General features: G+C 56.7%; 1 protein-coding gene across 4 annotated transcripts; it reads left to right on the top strand.

Moving 5' to 3' along the window:
* The first annotated feature begins 3,030 nt into the window (after window positions 1-3,030).
* On the top strand, window positions 3,031-17,953 carry TPRA1 (transmembrane protein adipocyte associated 1). Of its 4 annotated transcripts, none has more exons than XR_010411501.1 (13): window positions 3,031-3,225; window positions 3,444-3,746; window positions 11,198-11,339; window positions 11,480-11,612; window positions 12,118-12,228; window positions 14,148-14,234; window positions 14,334-14,406; window positions 14,515-14,594; window positions 15,144-15,254; window positions 15,413-15,484; window positions 15,666-15,768; window positions 15,907-15,987; window positions 17,257-17,325. XR_010411501.1 is itself a non-coding variant. In XM_045904196.3 (13 exons), exons 3-13 carry the CDS (start codon window positions 11,215-11,217, stop codon window positions 17,498-17,500), a joined length of 1,209 nt encoding a protein of 402 aa, XP_045760152.1. In that variant the 5' UTR covers window positions 3,038-3,225; window positions 3,444-3,746; window positions 11,198-11,214; the 3' UTR covers window positions 17,501-17,953. The 4 variants fall into 4 exon arrangements, 3 of the variants coding, with proteins under 3 accessions (XP_045760153.1, XP_045760152.1, XP_064447197.1); XM_045904196.3 differs by having other exon boundaries at window positions 3,038-3,225; window positions 15,413-15,473; window positions 17,257-17,953; XM_045904197.3 differs by lacking the exon at window positions 3,444-3,746 and having other exon boundaries at window positions 3,037-3,225; window positions 15,413-15,473; window positions 17,257-17,953.
* Window positions 17,954-21,848: the final 3,895 nt, after the last annotated feature.

The raw sequence follows: 21,848 nt of genomic DNA, 5'->3' as shown, positions 1-21,848 counted from the left end.
CCGGCTGTGTTGAACGTGGGCCCTGAGTGGAGATAATCCAGGAGGCCATTTAATGTTCAGGTCTTGAGAGAGAGTTCGGGCTGTGGCTGTAGATTATCTTGAGAGTGGTTGCACCGTCCAGCGAGTGAGTGCAGTGAGAAGAGAAGCCCAAGCCTCAGACCTGGGAAACCTGAGCACATAGAAGGCACCAACAGAGGACTCTGGACAGGAGATGGGATACTGGGAGTTGCTGAGGAGAAGCCAGAGAAGAGATGGTGGGTGGGATTGTATTAGTCATCTATTGCTGCATAGCAGATTATCCTGGAATCCAGCAGGATTTCCCACAAGGGCTTGCCATAAATTTTACACAGCATCTTTACCCACCGCATATGGCTCTAATATGACAGGGTCCACGGTTCCTGTGGCCTAGGGGACAGCCCCTTTCTGCTGTGAGCCTCACTCAAAGCTGGAAGCTTTTATGTTGCCCAGAGATGTATGGGTCCGAGCAGAATCCTCAGGTGTTGAATATACTGCCCCAGAACCCAAAGAGTAGGTTCTGGTATTGTGCTTCCTTCCCTGCAATGGGGTGTGCAAGATGCAATCATTTGTCCTTTGGAAGCGATGTCCTGGTGTGTCCCAGACCGCTAGACTCCACTGAGGTGGCGAGCACCCACACCTTCACAGGGGTTATCCTCCACCTTCTGGAGCACCTATGTCTCACCGAGGTCTTCATTTACTTGTTACTTCTCATTCAGCCAGCCAGATTAGTAGGATGTCATTGATATAGTAAACCAATGGACCATAAGATGACAAAGGTGGGAGAGGGACCACTGGCCAGGGGCGAGACCATAAATGTGAGTGGCTGTCTTTCCCTGTGAATGTCAACAGTTCCTCATACAAATGGTCAGATCTCAGGCCAGCGGATGGGTACGAGGCCATGCCGACCCATGCCGGCAAGGACGCCAGCCCGGAAGCTGCAACTGGGGCTACTCCTTGGTTGAGTCTGCAGCAGTCCACTACCATTCTCTGTATTGTTTTAAGGTCAGATTGATGAATTCATCAGGGATATGATGAGGTCCACCCCCAACTCCATATGCTTTAGATCTTCATGGGTAGCACTAATCTCTGCATTTCCCCTGCTAGGTGATGTTTTTTTACCTACTATCTTGGCTGAGGTAGGTGGGTGGGGACAAGTTTCAGGGGCTTTCACTTGACCTTCACCTCTGGGAAGACTCTCCTCGTACAGACCAAGGAACCCACGTGGCATTCTGCCAGCCCATCCCAGAGGTCTAGTCAGCCTTGCTGGCTGCTCCTTTGGCTTCGATGGTTATCCAATTGCACCGACTTTTCTTCTGACAGCTGAGCACTGTCGTGTTGTTTCTGTTATTTGCAGATTTCCCTTTTTTCTTTTTTTGCTTTCAAGGAGCCCAGCTCTGTAACAGCCATGGCCCAGAGAGCATGACCACCCCCAAGCCTGGTGTAGAGCAAGGAACAGCACTTAGGAGTGCTGTTTGTTTTGCTTTGTTTGTCAAACTACCATTTCTTGAACTTTGCTGACACCACATCTGTCCTGTGAGTAGGGGATACTGCAGCGAATAAGACCGTGATTCTGCCTTGAAGGGGAGGGGATGAAATAGATACCCTCAGTTATTCCACAAATGAAGTCCTGCAGAAACCTACACATGAGGCCCCAAACTCAGAGTATAGAATGCAGAATTGTCCATTGCAATAGTAATAGCAAATTCCCCGCCCTGGAAAGTCTGTACTGTCTCAAAACACACACACAGACACACACAATTAAGATGGAGGGTAGTCTTTTGGCCTGGTCACAGATACTCCATTTCTTCTTCCTGGAACATGGTAGGAGGGACTGTTTCCTGCACCCTGGAGGTTAGGAGTGGCCTAGGACTTGTTTTTGCCAATTAAATGTGAGTAGTGCTTCCTGGCAACTCTAGAAGTGACCTTGACACCCCATAGCCCATTCAGGAAGGCAGACATCAGTGTGGAGCACAGCTCCTCCCGGCTGATACAGAAACTGTGCACGCTGAGCTGACCACGGTCCAGGCTGGGAAAGTCCCAGACAAACCAAATCCCAAATGGTCATGAGCTGGTGACTTCCTTCTCCTGTTTTAGAAGATCGGGGCCAATCTCATTCCAGCCCGACTGTGAAGCAGCTGTGGTATCACAGGGTGTGTGTCTTGGGATTACTGTGATAAGTGGGTGTCTACAATTTGCACCAGGCACCAAGTCAGCCTCAGGATGTTGCAGGGTATGTGACAAACATGGTTTTGTCCTCATGACACTAACAATTCTAGTGGAGGATGGCTGATGAACTAGGAAGCAAGTAAATGAATATAATCATGTAAGAAAGATGGTGCTTGGAAGGAAATAAAGGGGCATTATGTGACAGAGACTGCACAGTTACTTTAGCTAGGATGTCAAGAAGGAGGTCATGTGACAAGGAGCCAGCCAGACGGGACAGATGCAAGAGAGTGGGAGGCAGGAACAAGCTTTGGTATATTCAAGTCAGAGAAACAGAAAGCACTGTGGCTGGAGCACGCTGAATGAAGAGGGGATGGGTGGGAGAGGAGGACTCAGACGCGGGAGGGCCCTGCAGGGCCAGCGTAAGGAGAACCCGCAGTGAACACAGCCGTAGATGTCAGAAACCCAAGGATGGGGCAATCACGGAAGGCTTCCCAGAGGAAGTTGCCTGAAGAACCGTCGAAGTTAGAGATGAGAGGAGGGTTGGTTCAAACCCCCCGAGTCTAGTCTTTGCCACTTCCTAGTTGTGTGGCTTTGGGCAAGTTATTTAACGTCTCTAAGCCGCAGGTTCCTCCTCTGAAAAGGCGACTAATAATAACCACCCTGCAAGGTTGTTGTGAAAATTAGTGCCTGAAACCCGGATGCCAGTGCGCTTTGATGGTGGACGCGGAGGCAGCGTGGCGTGCAGTGGAAACGCGTTGTTCCGGGGGAGGGGTTGTCCCTACCCTTCCTTCCTCAGCCAGGTGACCAAAGGTCACCCGGCCCGACTGCCGCAGCGGGGCGCCCGAGGCGGCGGGCACGCGAGGGGGCGGTCCGCGGAGGCTCCTCCCTGGACCGTCGGGCCGCGGTCGGGCCCGGTAGGAGGAGCGCAGGCTGGAGCGAGAGGGTCCGTTGACAGCTGCTGACAGCTGGCAGGCGCGGGGGCCAAGAGGCGGCAGTGTCCTCAGCTCTCCGGTCCGCGATCCTGGCCGCCTTCAGGCTAAGGTACGCAGCAGCCTCCCTACCCCGAAGCTGCTTCCCTCCCCCGCAGTGCCCGCTTCCTGTCTCTTTAAGAGGTCAGCGGGTCGCCCCGCCTCTTAGGGATCTGATTGGCTTCTTCCGCGGCTTGCGCCCTCTTTTTGGTGTACCTCCATTTCTATAGGCTACTGGGGCCTGGGGGCGGGCCTGAGTGCTATAAGTAGGGGCTGTGGCTGTTTTCGCAGTTTTGACCGAACGAAAAGGACGCGCCTGCCTTCTGGTCGCCGCTGCCGGGAAAGGCTGCATGCCGTCCTGGGGGCCGGTGGGCCCGGCGCGCTGACCGCGTTTTCCCTTTCCCGCCGTCCCCCGATTCCTGCGGAGCCGGCTGCCGGCGGCTCTTGCGCGACGCTCCCTGGCCCCGCCGCCCGCCCCGGGCGCTGGAGGCTGGAGACCGGAGTCCCGGGGCCTGTGCCGGGTCGGCGGCGCACTCTGCGGTGGCGGATGAGCGGCCCGGGCGGCGGGGCCTGAGCACGGCCCGGGGCCCTCAGGTAAGAAGGGGACCTTATCCCGCCACACCTGGAAGGGGAGCCCCGTCGCCGCGCGTCCTGAAGCCCGACCACGGGGCTCTCTCTCTGCCGCGGCTGGGACCACCGCTCCAGGGACGCCCCCTGGCCTCCGCTGCACCTACAGGCCCTCCCCGGCAGGGAGCTCCCAGAGCCCGGGTGCATCTAGTGACTCCCCGAGACAGCTGCGGGAGAGCCGGCATCCCCACAGCTGGACCGGGGCCCACCTGTCGCTGCCCCTTCCTCCGGGAGTGAACCCTTCCCGCTCAGGGCGCAGCCTCAGAGGACCCCCCTTGGGGAAGTTTCAGAGGGCCAAGGGGCCCCTGGGTGAGGACTCAAAGGGAGAGGCGACGGGTAATTGGGAGGCCCGGAGGGGATGGGGGTGGCAGAGCGCTCGGGGAGGGGGAGTGAGCACACCCATATAGCTGCACGGGGCTCGGACTGGCCAGTTAGCAGGGCTGGTGGACCCTGTGGCTTGAGGCTGTGCAGGAAGAGATCTAGGCTGTGGCCCTGCATCTGGGCCTTGTCCCCGTCTACAGTGGGGCAGGACCTGCCTCCAACTTTGCCGTGGCCTTCAGCAGCCGGAGAGGGGCAGGAGGTGTTGTTTATGCGGCTGGGGCTGCTGTTGCAGGAGGGGCCTTCTGGGAGGCTCCGCAGGGGAAGGAGGGTGGAGAGTGACTTTGCCTTCTGCCTCTGTGGTAGGGATGGGGCTGGGGGTCCTCCGGGGCGATCCTTCTCCTGCTCCCCCGAAGGGCTTGGCTGCACTCTCTAGAGATTCATCTGTCCACATTATAACATTTATTGAGAACTTATTCTGTGCCAGGCACTATTCTAGGGGATTGGGTCATGAGCAGCCTGGGGTGGGCAGCCAGTAAACACAAACACCCAGCTAGGGCCACTCACTTCAGATGGAGGCCAAGTGCTGTAAAGAAAACACAGGGCGGGCTAGCCGAGAGAGATGGTTAAGGAGGGCTCTGAGGAGGCCCCCTGAATGATGAGACTGGCAGAAGGGCCAGCACAAAGGCCCTGAGGTAGGAGGACGCTTAGCAGCTTGGAGAACAAGGTGGAAGCCAGAGGCTGGGGGACGGAAGGCCTGAGGCAGAGCAGCAGGCAGGGGCCAGACTGGGGGGGGCTTCCCTTCGTCCTGGGGGCTCCTGCCTGGGCTGCTGGCAGTGTACCAGGAGTGGCCTGTCTGGGACAGCGTCCACCTCCCCCCAGCCTCAAGGGTTAAGGATGAAGGGCTGGCCTCGGGCCTATGGAGCCTTCTTAATCTGTTTTGGTTCCAGGGTTTAGAAGCTCAACAATCTGCTAGGGGTCAGAAGCACTGAGGGGTGTTACAGCAACTATGAAGTATATAGCCTCTCTCTTTTGCTCAGGGCTTTCTGTCTCCCCTGGGGTTTTTCATCCAGGCCTGGTCAATCCCATTGCACAGATGAGAGATGGGAAAGCTGAGGCCCACAGAAGGGAAGATCCTCTCCAGGGGCTCATTGCAGGTCTGGCACTGCATGACTGGCGCCAGCCTGGCATCCTGCCCCATAGGCTGGCTACAGAGGGAGGGTGGGAGGGAGCTGGAGGCCCAACTGGTGGGTGGGAAGATGGCCTCTGGAATGTTAACAAGGTCAGGAAAGTCCCTCCCAGGTGAAAGAAACAGTCTGTCCTAGTTTCCCTGGTCTGGAGAGGTCTGGGGTTGCCTTAGGCCACTCAGCATCCTGGAAACTCCTCTGAGAATTTCCCTTCCCCATCCCTCGAGTCTGGGCTCTACCCCTTCTCCCTGCCCTCAGCCAGCCTTCCCACTGTCCCCTGTCCCATCATCTGTCCCCCATTTCCTGAGCCTGCAGACCTCTTAGTTCTCTGTCACTGCCCAGGCTTCTGCCCCCATGCCCAGGAGCTTGCCTGAGGTGGGGGGAGGAGAATATGGGGCCAGTGACTTAACCCTCTTGTGCCTTTCCTTTCCCCCTCTGTACAATGGGCACAAGAGTAGTTCTTCTCATGCAGAGGCTGGTGTGATAGTTAAGAGTGTACTACATGTAAAGCACTTAGTCCTATGTCTGCAGGTAGTGTGCACTGTTTTATTTTTTATCATTGCTTCAGTTATTTTACAAGGTCTGACACATAGTGGCAATTCTGGTATGGCCAACAGTGCTTCTCTGACCAGCAGAGAACAGGCACCAGCTGGGATCCTATTAGCAATGTGGCCCATCAGCCCTGGCCTAGGCCTGCTGAATCAGAATCTGCACGTTCACAACACTCAGGTGTGCAAAGCATAGCTCTAGATGGAGCCCAGAGCCTTCCATCTATAGGTGGAGCAACTGACTCCCAGAGAGGGGCACTTGGCAAGTCGCCACTTGGGGGCCTGGACACTAGAGACAGACAGCCTGGCAGGTGGCTGGCGGGCCCCGAGCTTTGTCCGCGGGGGTAACAGAAGTACTTTCCTCGTCCGGCTGGGAGGGCTCAGCGAGTATGTCTGCCGCTGTCACCGAGTCCGCAGAGGCACTGGTGGGGGGAGGGCAGTCGGTACTCTTCTTCAAAAGGGGCCCTTGCACTCGGAACCAAACCCTTCTTCCCTCTACACCCCCCAGGCCCTCCTCTGGGAAAAAAAGCAGCAGTTACCTTGGTGTGACCTTTTGTAGGCATTTACTTCTCTGTTCCTGTTTGATCCTCTGGGCAACTTTGTTGGGTAGGTGTTATTATCCCTGTGACACTCCAAGAGGAGAAATGACTCACTCAAGGTCACATAGCAAGTACGTGGCAGAGCCAGAAGTGCAACCCAGAGCTGCCTGGCTCCATAACCCATGTCAGCGAGAAGGTTTTCATTAGTGAATTAGAGAAATCAGACTCAACCGGACCTAAGTAGAGGAGGGAATTTGTTGGATTTTATACCTAAAAAGAAAGTCCAGGGGTTGCACTAACTTCAGGTGTGGCTAGATCCAGGAGCTCACATGGGGCTCTGTCTCCTGAGATGGAGTTCCATCTCTCTCAGCTCTACATTCCTCTGTGTTGGCTTTATTCTCAGGTGGGTAGCCATGTGTGGGGTCAAAGTGGTCCAGCTCTGTATAGTACCATGACACTTTTAGCAGAAAACGTATCTGTTTTAACAATTACAGCAAAAGTCTCCAGGCTGATGCTCATTGGTCAGAACAGTGGAGTATCCTGATTGGCCAGGCTTAGATCACGTGCACACTCTGTGGAATTTTGAAGGGCTTGAGTCGGCTGTACCTCAACTTCATGGACAGAGACTGGGGGAGCTGAGATTCCCCCCTCAGAGAAATGGGGTGCCAGACAGGCAAAACCAAGGGATGCTTCCCCCTTCAGACTCTCAATCTGATTCTTCCTGCTGCTGGGCCCTGGTCATCCTCACTGGCTTCTTTTTGCCACAAGGGACCTCTCAACTTCTCAGCAGCAGCTGGGTGCTTGGCCTGCTCTCCGGGGCCCGCCCCTTCTGGGGTCGCTTGATACCGCGTCCTAGGCCAGAGCTGGTATTGGGCTGCTGGGACCAGAAGTTCGCTCCACAAGGAATGGTGATTGGGGCAGAGGGGGCGGTGGAATCTCTCTCCTTCAGCTCTAGTCACTTACCAGTCATCCTTTTATCCTTCTCAAGCAGAAGTCTTGAGGGGGGTGGCACATACCCCTGCCAGCTGTAACGCCCGGTGCTCAGCATGGCCACATTCACACAGCAGACCCTCAACGGCCACATGCAGGTGCAAAGAAGGGGCTTTCCTCCTGGAGGGTGTCTTTTTTAAAGATTTATTTATTTGAGAGAGCGAGAAAGTATATGAGAGGGGGGAGGGTTAGAGGGAGAAGCAGGCTCCTCGCCGAGCAGGGAGCCCGATGCGGGACTCGATCCAGGGACTCCAGGATCATGACCTGAGCCGCAGGCAGTCGCTCAACCAACTGAGCCACCTAGGCGCCCTCCTGGAAGGTGTCTTGATGGTCAGCAAGGAAGACGTTTCTTGGGAGACTTCACCCATATTTCATCATGTGCCCTTGCTTAAACTTGCCCCCAGCAAGGAGAACACCCTTCCTGACATTGACCAGAGCCTCCCTTCAGGGCACTCTTGGCAAAGACGAAGACGATCATTCATTTGGTGGACTGTCCCACATGTTGCAGGACATGTGGCAGCCTTGGACTCTGTCCACGAAAAATCATAGCACCCCACCCCCATCGTCCCCGTGTCAAACTGGAGCACCCCTGTGCACTGCTGAGGTGTCCGGTACTGTTCCACACTGCCCCTACCCCAAGGCCCCTAGTACCGTAGTTGCGATTCAGCTTCTGGCCCAGGGGAGGGGCCCCTGCCTGTGCGGCAGGGCATCACGGAGGGGTGCTGGAATAAAGTTGTACCTTGATAGCTAGGGAGAAGGGGGCAGTGTTTGGTGGGGACACATTTGTAGCATTGGCCTAGCTGTTACAAAATATCCAGTGGCCAGGCCAGAAGCTACCACATCCTTGTTCTTCCCGCATTCTCTGGGGGTGTCTCTGGGCAGCTCAGGTTGGCTGACCCTCCCCAAGGTATCCCAGATCCCTCCACTCCACCCCCACTACAACCACTGGTACAGTGGCTCCTCAGTCTACCTGCCTCCACTCTTGCCCTGCTCCAGTTCGTGTTCCCCAGCAGCCTGAGCGGTCCTCTCCACGTGGACATGGGACCCCGTCACCTGCCTTTGTGACACCCTTCTCATAGCGTTCAGAATGCAATCACATTGCATGTGGTCATATGGTCCCGTGTGGCCTGGCCCTGCCAACCTTTCTGATCTCCCCGCCAGCCACACTGGCCTGCTTCTTGCCCTTTGAACAGGCCAAGCCTGTTTATACCTCGTGGCATTTGCATTCACTGTTCTCTCCCCGGTGTGCTCTTTGTCCAGATTTTTCCAAGCCTGGTTCCTTCTCAATTATTTAGACCTAGTGCAAATGTCAGCTTGTCTGACAATCCAGTCCAAAGCAGTACCTCTTTATATTCATTGGGATTCTGGCTTAGCTGTTGAAACAAAGGTCAGGATAACAAGATAGAAGATTATTCCTGCATATTGCATGGTAGTCTGTGTGCACGCTGTCCAGGATATGCCTGGAGGCCCACTGGCAAGGGCTGGGACCCAGACACTTCTCATTTCTCTCTTATCCTCAACACATGGTTTCAGTTTTGTGGTCTAAGATGGCTACTGTTGTTCCTGCCAGCACATCCCTGTACCAGGCAGTAGGAAAGGAGATTGCTCAGCCTGAAACTGACCAACCCATTAAATTCACTGCTCATTTCCGATTGGATAAAACTTGGTCATGTGGCCTTAGCCAGTGGCCAGGGAAGCTCGGAAAATAGCCATTATCCTGGGAAGCCATGTGTGCACTAAAATCCATGGGCTCCAGTACTAAACGGAAGGGTGGATGTTGAGGACCCTGGTAGTCTCTATTGTGTTACCCGTTGTTCAGTTCCACTCCTCTGTTAGCATGGTTTTCATGCTGGCTGCCTGGCTCCCCTCCTGGAATGACGGCCCTGGGAGGGCAGGTGTGTCCCAGCCCCCAGACTCATCCCTCGCTCACAGTAAGTGTTGTTGCCACTGGTGGAAGAATATGTATGAAGAATGCATCCTTCCTTCAGACCTACTATGTGTTGGGCATATGTTTTCCCTGTTGGTTTGGCCTCAAGCTGCAGATGGGGATGTGATCCCAGAGCCAGCGAGTGGCCTGTTGAGGAGAAGGACGGAGGAGCCTGAGCCCCAGGTCTCAGCCCATCTGCTTCAGTCTCCTCTCCCTTTCAATCAGAGGCAGCGCTCACGTTTCGTGGCTTGGAATGGTAGCAAGGATGCCCCTGCAGCCCTTGCCCTGCACCTGTTGCTGCTCAGGGCTCGTGTTAGTGACAGCACAAGCATGGCTGCCTGTGGCATTTGCAGATCCTTGCAACAGGGTGCTCAGCGGCCCAGGCTGCTCCTTGCTGAATGGGAGACCTGCGCTCGTGGAGTGTAAACAGAACACATCTTTCTAATTTTTTAAAACTTACTGATGTGTAACCCATACAGAAGAGTGCACAGATCATAGGTGGGTGACTCAATAAATTTTGCCATGGTGAGCACACCTGTTACCCCCCCAATCAAGCACCAGAAACTGGTGTTCCCCACCCCCCACTATGCCCTCCATCCTCCACAAAGGTGACCCTCACCTGGATCTTTGTGTGGGGTCAGGCCGCACACGTGCATTTGTAACTGGCCCCGCTCAGCCCCATATCTGTGAGGCCCTTTCCTGTTGCTGCCCATAGCAGTAGCCTGTTCTTTCTCTTTCACTGTGTATGTGAGCGCCACCACGTACGTGTGCGTACTGCTGATGGTGGGCCTCTGGACCATTGCTAGCCTGGGGCTGTTACAAATGTACCCAGAAGTGAAGACTCTAGGTCATAAGGCCTCATCTGTCCCAGTCATCATTTTAATGCTGGCATCTGTTATGTCCTGGTGCCCAGGCCACGCCTCGCTCACCTGCCCTGCACCCCCTGAGCTCCCTGAGGAAGTCCCTGCTGCTGTCAGTGTGGGCCCCACTCCTCTGCTCCTGTCCCTGAGAGCCCAGAGACCTGGGAGCCCGCCTTGTCCAGGGTGGCTCCCAGGGCCCCAGGCCACCAGCTCTCCTGTCTTCTAGGCTGGACTCCTAACCTCTCATTTGGAGGCGCTTGGCTGTGGGCTCCCCTGCTGATTCTCATTTCCCCTCGCAGCCCCCCACCCCTGCCTTTGCAGACACAGCTCCCTCTGCAGTGGCCCCCCTCCCCACAGTGGCCCCCTCTGCCGTGCCTCTCCTTCCCTCCCCTTCTCTACTTAGAGACCTCCGTGCGTCTTCCTGGCACAGTGCATGTCCCTCCGATTTGCGTCTCCCTTTCCAAGGTGGCAGCAGAGGATGACAAGCGGTGTGGTCTGCCTGAGTTGTGCGTGATGCCCCACTCTGGGGCTCGGTGGCTGTGTGATTGCACACCGTCAGTGTCAGTCACTGGGCCTCCAGTGGGCCTTGCGCCAAGGACTCCGGACTGTGCGTGCATGGGCTGTAGGAGGCGCTAGACATCAGTGCCCACCACAGCCTCCCAGGGTGGACGCTGTTGTTAGGCCCATTCCAGGGGCAGGGGGACCCTGGCTCCTTGCCCTTCTGCTCCCTGTCTATCCCCAGGACCCCCAGGATCGGGGCGATGAGCTGGGGTCATGCCGAGTAGCTTACTTTGCTGTACCTGGCACAGTGTAAGGCTCAATCACTGGGAGTGGCATTTCCTGTGTGTGGGTCATGAGACAGAGGCTGAGGCGGGGGACTGGGCCCCTGTCCCGGCGTTGTGTTGTGGCATGTGGGGGGGCCACACCTCACCCTCCGCCTGGTGGGTGGGAGAGTGGTCCGCAGGCCCACTGTAGGGAGCTGCTCTTGGGTCCCTGAGACCAGAGACCAAGGCCCTGCGCTGCTCACATGGGGGCTTTCACTCCTCCAGGGCCGGCTGCTGGCGGGATGGGCATCCTGGAAGGGGTGATTTGGGCCAACGGGAGCACAGCCCCGCCCCCACCCGCGGCCCCCAACATCAGCGTGCCGCATCGCTGTCTGCTGCTGCTCTATGAGGATATCGGAACCTCCAGGTGAGGCAGGCCGTGGCCCTGAGGGGGTCTCCCCCGTGCGTGCGTGCGTGCGTGCGTGCGTACGTGTGTGATGGGGGGCAGGGCCGAGGGGTCGCAGACAGAACCTTACCAGTCGGCTGGTTTCTGTACCCATCTGCTAGGGTCCGGTACTGGGACCTCTTGCTGCTCATCCCCAATGTGCTCTTCTTCATCTTCCTGCTCTGGAAGCTTCCATTCGCTCGGGCCAAGATCCGCATCACCTCCAGCCCCATTTTTATCACCTTCTATATCCTGGTGAGTTCACTCCAACTGGCTTAAGTGAAAAAGGGAATTATTAACTGCTTCTGTAATGAAAACCAGCTTCAGACGTGGCTGGATCCAGGGGTAGATGGACACCATTAGGACTCTGTCTCTCTGCCTGTCTGCTCTCCTCTGGCCTTGTCTCAGATATGCTCTCCCTTGCCTGGTGTCAAAAATAGCCAAGAGCAGCTGTGAGCTAACATCCTGCCTCCCTGCCAATACCAGCCAAAGAGGAGTAGTGCTAGTGTAGACCTGGGACTCCCTCTGACCGGCCCACCTTGGATCCCCTGTTGGTCCCTGAGCCAGTCACTGTGAATAGCTGGGAGGGGGCACTCTGAGGCTAGGAGGGTAGGGTCAACTCAGCCAGGCTCTGTAGACTGAGGAGGGTGGTGGTCCCTGGAGGAAAACTGGGGAGCCGTTCGTAGAGGGCAGGGGAAGAGATGCTGGCTGGTGGAAGAAATGCCCACTGCCACCTCCATCTGTCTGTCTGTCCATCCAGCCGTCCATCCCCGTTGGGTTCTGTGAGACCTCTTTGGAGCAGACTTCCTGCCTGTCGGGAGACCCCGAGTTCTCATCATTCAGTGGAACTGGTGTGGGCTGCCTGGGAGAGGTAGTAGGGCTGCGGTTGGGAAGGCGGCCCCGGGTATGGGCTCCAGATGTGGGTTCCGGGTGCAGACTGTCCAGCTCCCGTTCTTCAGGGCTCCGGCCTGACTGACTGGAGTCCTCCCCTCTTCTGCCTCTTAGTTACCACTCCCTGAGAGCTGAGTGGCTCCTTGGGCCCCCTCTTTGTGGCCTGGCTCAGAACTTCACAGTCAGAGGAGTTGCCAGTGGGCAGGCAGGGGCAGGAGAGGCTGTGGGGAACCCCTGGAGGCTGCTGGTGGAGGCCCCAGGGGCTGCCGGCTGATCAGAGCCCCCGCCCCCGAGAGTTGGTGGTGGGCAGGGGTGGGCCTTGAGGCCTGCTTTCTTCTCTCTCCCACTGCTTCTCTGACTCGTTACTATATTTATTGAACAGATAAGCAGGCAGGCAGATGCCCTTTCTGGGGGAGCATGAGGGGAGAAGGGACCCAGGGCCAAGGCCTGGGAGCATGAGGCAGGGCCAGGAGACTCAGCACTGCCCCTGCCCTCTTATTCCCGGGGACTTCTTTCTAGAGAGCTCAGGAGACAGTGGTGAGCACCGGCTGTGCTGGATGACCTTGGGCTGGTGGCTTGGCCTCTCTGTGCCTCGGTGGCCCCCTTCCCACACCATGTGTGCTGGGCCTGCTTTAGCTTGCGGCAGTCCTGTGAGCACCGGAGAAGACAGCGTGCATAGCTCTAGCCTGGTGGCAGCCTGGTATGCAGTAGGCACATGGCAGTTTGTTGCTTCTATAGCCTGCCCTGTTGAGTGGTGTCAGTCTCCCCAAGGGTTCCATATGATTTTTGTGGCACAAAGGACAGACTGTGCATGGATCTGGACTCTTCTGTTTGCATATGTCAGAAAACCAAAGTGAACTCACAGAAGCTGGAGGGAATGTATTAATGGAGAAACTGACAAGTCCCAGGGCTTCAGGCATGGCTGGATTCAGGGGCTCCACAAAGCCGTGGGGGCACAGTCTCAGTGTCCTTCTCAGCTGGGGTTTCTCCAATGGTCCTGTCTCTCGCAGTCTCATGTTCATGGAGCCAGGCAGCCCCAGCATCTCCAGGCTTGCAACCCTGCCTCCCCCCAGCTTCCTTTCCCAGTGGCTGCGCTTGGTGTCCTGGCTGTGCCTGTCACTAGACTCCCTTGGGTCCCACCCCCATCCCCAAATCAGGGAATGGCATGTGCCGAATGGCTAGCCCTGGGTTACAGGCCCATCCCTGAAGCCGGGGCGGGGGGGCAGGCCCCCCACCCCCCCACCCCAAGCCATGTGAGAGGAAGGAGGCTGTTGCCAGAGGAAGAGTGGATACCGGATGACAAAATCCGTCGATGCTGAGCACAGGCACTTCTGCAAGACGTGCTGGGGCAGCAGCCTTCCCCAGGGTCAGGGTCTCTTCCCTGCAGCCTCCTTCCCCCCATGGCTTGGGATTAAAAGCTCTAATAAGACGAAGCTAAAGGCAAATGTGTACCTAGCCCTTACTGGGTGCCAGGCTCACTTCTGCTACATTGATTTATCCATTTGCTCCTCCCAACCATCAAATACAGTAGGTGCTAGTTTTACCCCCTTTCATAGATGAGGAAACTGAGGCATGGAGGTGTAGCTCCTCGGCCGAGGTCACAGAGGCAGGAAGCAGCAGGGCTGGCATTCGATCCTGGCAGTGGGGCTCCACCACGTTACCCCTATTAGCCATTCCAAGGCTGCCGGTGTAGCCAGGAAACTGAGGCCCGAGAGGGAAAGGCCAGGCGGAGGTTACCGGCAGTGGAGGATCTCCCCACCTCCCTGCATCCCACTCCTGACTCTTCTGGTTTGGAATCCTTCTGTTCTCAAAGAATCCAAGGCTCCTGCAGAGGCCCTGCAACTCGCAGAGGTCTTGTTCCCTGACCCCATCATGGCATCCCCACTCTCGCCCCACCAGGTGTTCGTGGTGGCGCTGGTGGGCATCGCCCGGGCCGTGGTGTCCATGACGGTCAGCACCTCGGATGCTGCGACTGTTGCCGATAAGGTGTGGCTGGGCCTGCCAACAAGGGCGGGGGGGATGCTGGGCGCTGGGGAGAGGGGTGACTGGGCCCCCAGGCTGACACTCTGCCCGCTCTGTGTCCAGATCCTGTGGGAGATTACCCGCTTCTTCCTGTTGGCCATCGAGCTGAGTGTGGTCATCCTGGGCCTTGCCTTTGGTGCGTGTGCTGCTCGGCCAGCGCTCTCCCTGTCCCTCCCTAGCGGGCACCAACCCCACCACGGTCACCCGGCTGGCTCCCGCTGACTGACCAGCACGTTTCTTCCAGGTCACCTGGAGAGCAAGTCAAGCATCAAGCGGGTGCTGGCCATCACCACGGTGCTGTCCCTGGCCTACTCTGTCACCCAGGTAAGAGGGGAAGTGGGGCAGGTACAGCTCTGGGGTCCCCCTGGAGGAGGCCAGGGGTCACTGAAGGCCAAGCATCCCCTGCTCCCTGGTTCTGGGTCCAGGTTTAAACGTTTATTAGGTGCAGTGTTCTCAAACTTTAAATGTGCCTAAGGAATCACCTGGGGTGCTTGTTTACAAGGCAGGTTCTTCCCGCCCTCCCCACCATTCCAATCCACTTCCAATTTCAGGCTGGGGTGGGAACGTGGAGGATGCTTAGAACCTGCTGTTGTAACAAGCAGCCCAGGTAGGGCACATACAGGTTTGCAGACCACACACAGAGCTGCACATCTAGAGGCTCCTTCCTTAGGAGCCTGCTCCGGGTGTTGGAGCTAGGTGGGTAGGGAGCAGGGCAAGGCCAGGGAGCAGTCCGAACAGGGAACTCTGAAGGCCAGGCTGGGGAGCTGGGCTTGGTGTGGTGGAGGGTTCTGGGTACTTTGTATCAGGGAGCCCCCTAGGAGGGGGCTTTCCATGTGGCAGGATACTGAGGCCCTCCCCTGCCTGCCCCTGCAGGGGACACTGGAGATCCTGTACCCTGACGCCCACCTGTCGGCTGAGGACTTCAACATCTATGGGCATGGGGGCCGCCAGTTCTGGCTGGTCAGCTCCTGCTTCTTCTTCCTGGTGAGGCTTAGGGTGCCCCCACCCCTTTCTGGGTCTTGGCACCCTGGGGGTGGCCACATGAACCTAGAGCCTGAGGCGGGCCTGGGTGTCTTGGTCCTGGGCTTAGCTCTGGGCCTGGTGTGCCCAGCATCCTTCTCAGTCCTGCTCTGTCTCTGCAGGTCTACTCTCTGGTGGTTGTGCTCCCCAAGACCCCGCTGAAGGAGCGCATCTCCCTGCCTTGTAAGCAGCTGGTGGGTGGCTCTGGCACAGGGCTGGGTGCAGGGCAGGGTCTGTTTGGGCAACTGTGACTCTCCTGCTGGAGAGCCCTTGGTGAGAGGGAGGGGTCCTCCTGGGGGCCCAAAGGGCTCAGGTGACACGCTGGGGATGAAGGGCGGAGGCAAGGGCAGGGCCTCACAGTCCCCAACCCCCCAGCGCGAAGGAGTTTCTACGTGTATGCGGGCATCCTGGCGCTGCTCAACCTGCTGCAGGGGCTGGGAAGCGCGCTACTCTGCGCCGACATCATCGAGGGGCTCTGGTAGGTGGGGCGGGGCACGGGGTGTCCGCTGGCTCGGGTGTGGGGCGAGGCCTGAGTGGGAGCGGCGCACAGGGGGAGGCTAAGCCCAGGTCCCATCCAGAGGGGGCCCCTCCCTGACCCGCTCCTCCTGCCCCCCAGCTGTGTAGATGCCACCACATTTCTCTACTTCAGCTTCTTTGCGCCCCTCATCTACGTGGCCTTCCTCCGGGGCTTCTTTGGGTGAGTCTTCCCACGGGGATGGGGGGCGCGGGGAGCCGGGGGCGGCGCGGGTAGGTAGGGGGCGTGGGACAGGGGTGGTAGCTGGTGCCTGGCTTGCCACCCAGCGGCTGGTGGATTGAGGGCCGCGGGCGCCCCCGCGTGGCTGCCTATGGAACTGCGCCTCCAGCTCCCTGCGCATGCGCATCCTCAGCCTCAGGGTCCTGCTTCTCCCTCCTCCCAGTTCAGGCTTGGACACTGGGAAGGATGAGGCAGATGAAGTGTGTATGTCTGTACTTACACGTGCATACACACATATATACATATGCACACATGCGTACACCTACATACATATACACATTTTATATGCAACACACACATATATATATACACTTTCCCCACAAGAGAGTGTCTATGCACATGGTTCTACACTGGCTTGCTTTTCATTTTAGAATGCTTGGCTCACTCTTTCAGCAAGCATTCATTGAGCACCTACTAGGTGTTGGGCACTGCTGCAGCTGCCACACACAACAGGGAACAAAGAAGACACAAATCACCACGCTCACGGATTCTAGCTGGGAGTGGCCGGGGAGAGAAGCAGGGTTGCGGGAGGCGGGCGTGTAGTGGAGCATAGTGTGAGGTGCACGTTGGTGCCCGTGTGTGTTTGGAGGCGTGGCAGGGAGATGAGATGCTAAGGGCTTGGGGGATTGAGGGTTGGATCCTGGGTCCCTGATGTGGCAGAAGTGCTGGGTCCGAGGAGGTGCGGGGGATCTGATGGGGGGAATGCCGGGAGAGGGCATCAGAGGTGGGGTGAGAGGGGCTAGACTGGCTCTCAGCCCAGCCCTGATCTGTGTGGGATCTTGTACATGCATTTATGTCTCTGGCCTTGGGCTCCTTTTTGTAAATTGGGTACAGCGCTTCCCTGTCAGAGTTATCCTGAGGATTGAGGGACTAAGTAAGTGCAAAGTAGGTGGTCATAAAAGCTGCAAGGGTGGAGGTTGCAGCTGGTGTTTGCTGAGCACCTCAGGCCAGAATTTACCTCTGTTTACCCTCTGCTAAGAGCTTCTCGAGGTCAGAGTTATACCCATTTTACAGTGAGAAACAGGCAAGTGAGAAATTTATCCTTGTCCGAGCTCACACGTGGGCTGAGTTTTAAAACAAGTCCCACTGGACTCCAGAGTCCAAGCTTTGGGGACCTCCTGGGGTGGCCGTTAGGCCGCAAGCCTTGTTCAGAGAAGGAAGCCTTCCTAACCAAACAGTGGGGCTCCCCTGCCTCTCTCCCCTCCCCACCAGCTCGGAGCCCAAGATCCTCTTCTCCTACAAATGCCAAGCGGACGAGGCCGAGGAACCGGACGTGCACCTGCCCCAGCCCTACGCCGTGGCCCGGCGGGGAGGCCCCGAGACAGCAGGGGCTGCGAGCACACAGTTTGACTCGGCCGGCGGGGCAGCCTGCCTGGACGACGTTGCGTCCATGCCCTGCCACACGGGCAGCATCAACAGCACAGACAGTGAGCGCTGGAAGGTTGTCAGTGCCTGAGTGTGACCACCGTGGCCGGGAGGCCTGCTGGGGCCTGTGCAGGCCAGGCTGGAGAGAAGACCAGGGAGTGCCAAGTCGCTGGGGGAGGAGGATGAGGTCACGGGACCTTCTGGGCAGCAGCCCCACGCAGGCCCTGTCTCGCCTTCTGTGCCTCCGGTTGCCTCTGGCCACCTCTGCTCTAGCTGGGGGCTGCTTCCCCCTTCCACTTCCACCTGCCCTCTCCCTGCTCAGCAACATGGCCCAGACTCTGATCTCTCAGGGCCAGGCCTGGCTAGGCTGGCTGAGGGCACCTCCTTTCTCCAAAGCCTGGGCACCCAGGGCCGGTCTGGCCCTTCTCATCCCTCTGCCTCTTCCCCATGGCGCTTTGGCCTCCTCAAAGCCCACTCTGGTGGGTGGGCTGAAGTGTGTATATTTTCTTGATCTATTTTTTAATAAAAAACAAAAGGAGCAGAAGGTGCGGCTGTGGAGGTTCCTCTTAGGAGCCCGAGGGCTGGGGTGAGAACCTGCGACAATCAGAGGTCCTGGCAGGTCCCTCTGCGTCCCGAGCCCTGGGAGGCTCTGGGCTCCTTTTGCTCAACGGAGAAACACTGGCCAGTGCCCAGGCCCTAGGCTGGCTGCTGGGGAAGTGGGGGGCAATCGGATCCCAGTGCTCCGTGTCCCAGGCGCTTGTCCGAGCAGACAAGAGGGACGTGGAAAGGGAACTATGGTTCTGTGAGCAGCTGTTTCCCCACCCGGTTGCGGAGCATGGGGTTTGGAGTGAGCCCTGCAGGTCCCGTCCTTTCTCTGTGCCTTCTGCTCTGCCCTCCTGGACTGGCCGCTTCCCCTCCCCTAGCTCCAGCTCGCCATCCATGAAATGGGGATAAGGAGGCCTGTCTTGGCAGGGGCTGCTATAAGGATTAGGAAGTAGTGAAGGGCTGGTAGATGCTTATGGAGCAGTAGCGATAACTCGATTGTTTTTAACCCCTAGAGTAGTGCTTGCCACATAGTAGGCACTCAGAAGGTACGATGACAGGGACTGACATGATCAGAATCGATGTGATAAGCTAAACATGGGGCTAAGTCAGAATAAAGCAAGCTGTAAACAAGAGGAGAGAGGTGCCGTGTGTCCATGTCACTGCCGTTGTACCTAAGCTTGGCCTTGAGTCTTCGGGCAGCTGGAGAAAAAGGGCGTTGACAGTTATGTCATTCCCACCGCCAGAGAGGAGGGAGTCTCAGTGGGGCCACGGTGCTGAGGCTCAGGCCTGGCACCTGCCTGCATTGCCAGCCCTCTTGCGTGGCAGGACACCAAGGGCACTAACTCCAACATGGCTTGTGACTGTGGGGCCAATGTGCCATTCTCCCTAGGATCCAGGGCCCAGAGGGCTGTCAGTGGGCCAGGAGGTTCCTTCTCAGAGCTTTCCTGGAAGATGGTGGGCGGGGGCAGGAGGGCTGCAGGGCATTCCAAGCAGGACAAGTGTTGGGGGCCGGGTAGGGAGGCCTGGACAGGCCATTCCAGAGCCGCACTCAGTACCAGCGGCCTGGGACGCCTGTGCCGTCCGAGAGGCCAGAGTGACAGCCTGGGTTTGCTCAGTGCGATACCTAAGCAAACAGCCCTGTCGACGGGGAGGCACCCACAGAAGAAAAGAGGCTAGAAGCCTGCTGCCTTTTTGTTCTCATCTTAAAGTTGTTTTTTAATAGGTAACATGCACATGGCAAAGAAAAGTTCACGTGGTGCAGGGAGGTGCACAGTGGAGCATGAATCTCCTCCCTGCGGTGGCATTCGCTTTCCCCATCCCTGCCCCAGAAGCACCGCCAAGGCCAGGGGCCTCGCTGCCCGCCCGAGTGCCCGAGTGCCTATGTGTGTTCACACATGTGTATGCACATTACCCCTGTTCCGGGAACGTAGACGTTCTGTCGGTTTTTTCTTCACTTCACACTTGTTCTTCGGATGGTTCCGTGTCAGGTGGCGGAGCGGTTTCACTCCGGCAGCTGCATACATTACGGATATATGGCAATTTATTTAACCAGTCCCATTGGGATGGATTTTTGTTCCCGATACGTTTTGCAACAACAGACAATGCAGTGACAAACATCCTTATAAATATGCTTCCGGTAACTCACGCACGTGGAATGACGGGAGCACACGGTCTTAATTAGTTTTGTCTTACCGTCTTCCGGCAGAGACTAATAGCTGTCCTCCAGCGTGTCCCCCTTCTCTTCCACTGTAATAGAATCTCGGAGTTTTTTTTAAGCTGGGCACACTGCTTCCTGGAACAAGACTGCATTTTCCAGGCGGCCCTGCGGGTGGGTGTGGCCATGCGACTGAATTCTGGCCAATGGGATGCAAGCACGCATGCGACTTGCTGGTGGAGAGGCTAGGCTCGGTGCCTTTCTTCCAGCGGGCATGTGGTGGGAGGAGCCCGTATCCTGACGCTGGTGCCAGTTGCCTTGGACTGTCCAGCTTAGGATGACTTTTTGAGGATGCGTGAGAAATAAATGTCCCTACTTGGCTTAAATCCCTTTGGATTTTTCTTTTACAGTTGAACCTAATCGGAACCAACAGGCTCTTCAAAGAGGCTGTACTGGTGTTAACTTCTCCCGGCACTGTCTGCCATTCAAATTTTTGATTTTCCTGAAAAGACCTGCTCACTTCTGTTCTGCTAGGACCACATTCTGTGTGCTATATCTGGATGGTAACAAACATCATGCCGAAGAGTGGCCAGAAAGTGGGGGTTTCTGAAGCCTTGGTACAGTGATGGAGTTCACTGTATGTGGCCCAAGTTCCAGTCCTACCCTCCCTACCACTGCTGCTCACGGGCTGTGGACTGGGGGCAAGTCATGTCCTCTCTCTGACCTTCAAGTTCCTCCGAGTGACTCAGGGTATCACATGACTGGTTGCCACGTAATACCTATTTTCCCTCCTTTAGTGACCACACCTGATATTTTGTGGTTCAGGGAAGCACCTGGATATAAAGAGACATTCCCTGCCCCTTTGCAGTGACTCTTGTGACTAAGTTCTGGTCAGTGGGATGTTAGGAGGAGTATGATAAACTTTCTTTAGCACAGACTGCTTAAAGGGAGCTAGCTCAGCTAGGAGCTGTGCTCCCTTTGTCCTCCTGCCTTTCTCCTTCCTGCTTCCTGGGATGCAGATATGATGACTGGCTCTCCAGCAGCCATCCTGGATGATGAGGTGACTTGGGGAAGCTCATTCTCATTCATCGAGGAGGCTCAAATAGACAAAACAGTAAGCCCTGTCCCTAGTGATGGTGGTGCTGCTGTATCAGCAGTGGACTGCTACCAACAGGCTTCTTTAACCCTAGAGAAAAGCTATCTTGTTTACATCAAACTTGGCCCTAATGGAAACATGTGAGGATCAGAACATGCCCCTCAAGGGGTCACTTGCAGGAGACAGGATAATATTTTGAGATGGTGATTGTCTTTTCCTTCCTGAACTTCACCTTCTACTCCCTCCCATGTCAGTGCGAGTTTAGTCTTGTCCTTCCTTGCCCAGGGAAGCCCACAGCTGGTGGATGAGCTCCTGACTTTGTCCCAAATGCCTTGGGCTACAGAAGGCAGCAGGGGCTGGTGGAAAGAAACAGGTGGGGATTCCCTTGGGAGTGAGGTCTATGTGTCCCTGAGTATTGAGGACCCAGGCATGGGTAAGGCCAGGCTCCAGATAACACAGTACCCTTGTGAGCTTAGGGAGGAAGACCCTGGGCACAGGGTCCTTGGCTGCTGCAAAGGGGTCTCCTGGCCCAAGTGTGATACGGACACAGCAAAGCTCCGAAATCTGCAGGTCCCCATGGCCAGGAGCACTGGAGGCCTCAGTGATAACAGGTGTGAACACAGGACCATTGGTGTGCCGGCCTGCTGGGCTTGCCGTAACAAAGTACCACAGACGGGGTGGCTAAAACAAAATAATTATTTCTCCCAGTTCCGGAGGCTGGAAGTCTGGGATCAAGGTGCGGGCAGAGTTGGTTTCTCAGGAGGGCAATCTCTCTCTGGCACGCTTGTTCTGTCCTCAGATGGCCTTTCCTCTGTGCATGCGCATTCCTGCTGCCTTTCTGGGGGCCTACATTTCCTCTTCTTCAAAGGCCACCCGATGGCCTTATTTTAACTTAATCAGTTCTTAAAGGCCTTGTCTCCAAATACAGTTGCATTCTAGGTGCTGGGTGTTAGGGCTTTCCCATGTGAATTTGGGGAGGACACAATTCAGCCCATAACAAATGGCACTAGAGCTTTTCTCTCCTGACATGCTGGCACTTGACCAGAACCACAGACCAGGCAGAAAGCCCCCAAGAATAACAGGGGTGTAATCTTCCACCTACTCAGCAGGATAGGCACCTACTCAGCAGGATAGGGCTAAGTA

The sequence above is a fragment of the Mirounga angustirostris genome, unplaced genomic scaffold (genome assembly GCF_029215605.1).
Source record: "Mirounga angustirostris isolate CCGP_5_RB_7025 unplaced genomic scaffold, mMirAng1.0.hap1 SCAF_1, whole genome shotgun sequence".
Lineage (NCBI taxonomy): Eukaryota > Metazoa > Chordata > Mammalia > Carnivora > Phocidae > Mirounga > Mirounga angustirostris.
This window is presented reverse-complemented; position numbering and strand designations above follow the sequence as displayed.

What these genes read in the sequence shown, in the direction of transcription:
- TPRA1 (XM_045904197.3), top strand. Translation starts at nt 11,215, where the DNA reads ATGGGCATCCTGGAAGGGGTGATTTGGGCCAACGGGAGCACAGCCCCG. An exon ending in GAGGATATCGGAACCTCCAG is followed by an intron (nt 11,340 to 11,479) that starts GTGAGGCAGGCC and finishes CCCATCTGCTAG; the next exon opens with GGTCCGGTACTGGGACCTCT. An exon ending in CATCCTGGGCCTTGCCTTTG is followed by an intron (nt 14,407 to 14,514) that starts GTGCGTGTGCTG and finishes CGTTTCTTCCAG; the next exon opens with GTCACCTGGAGAGCAAGTCA.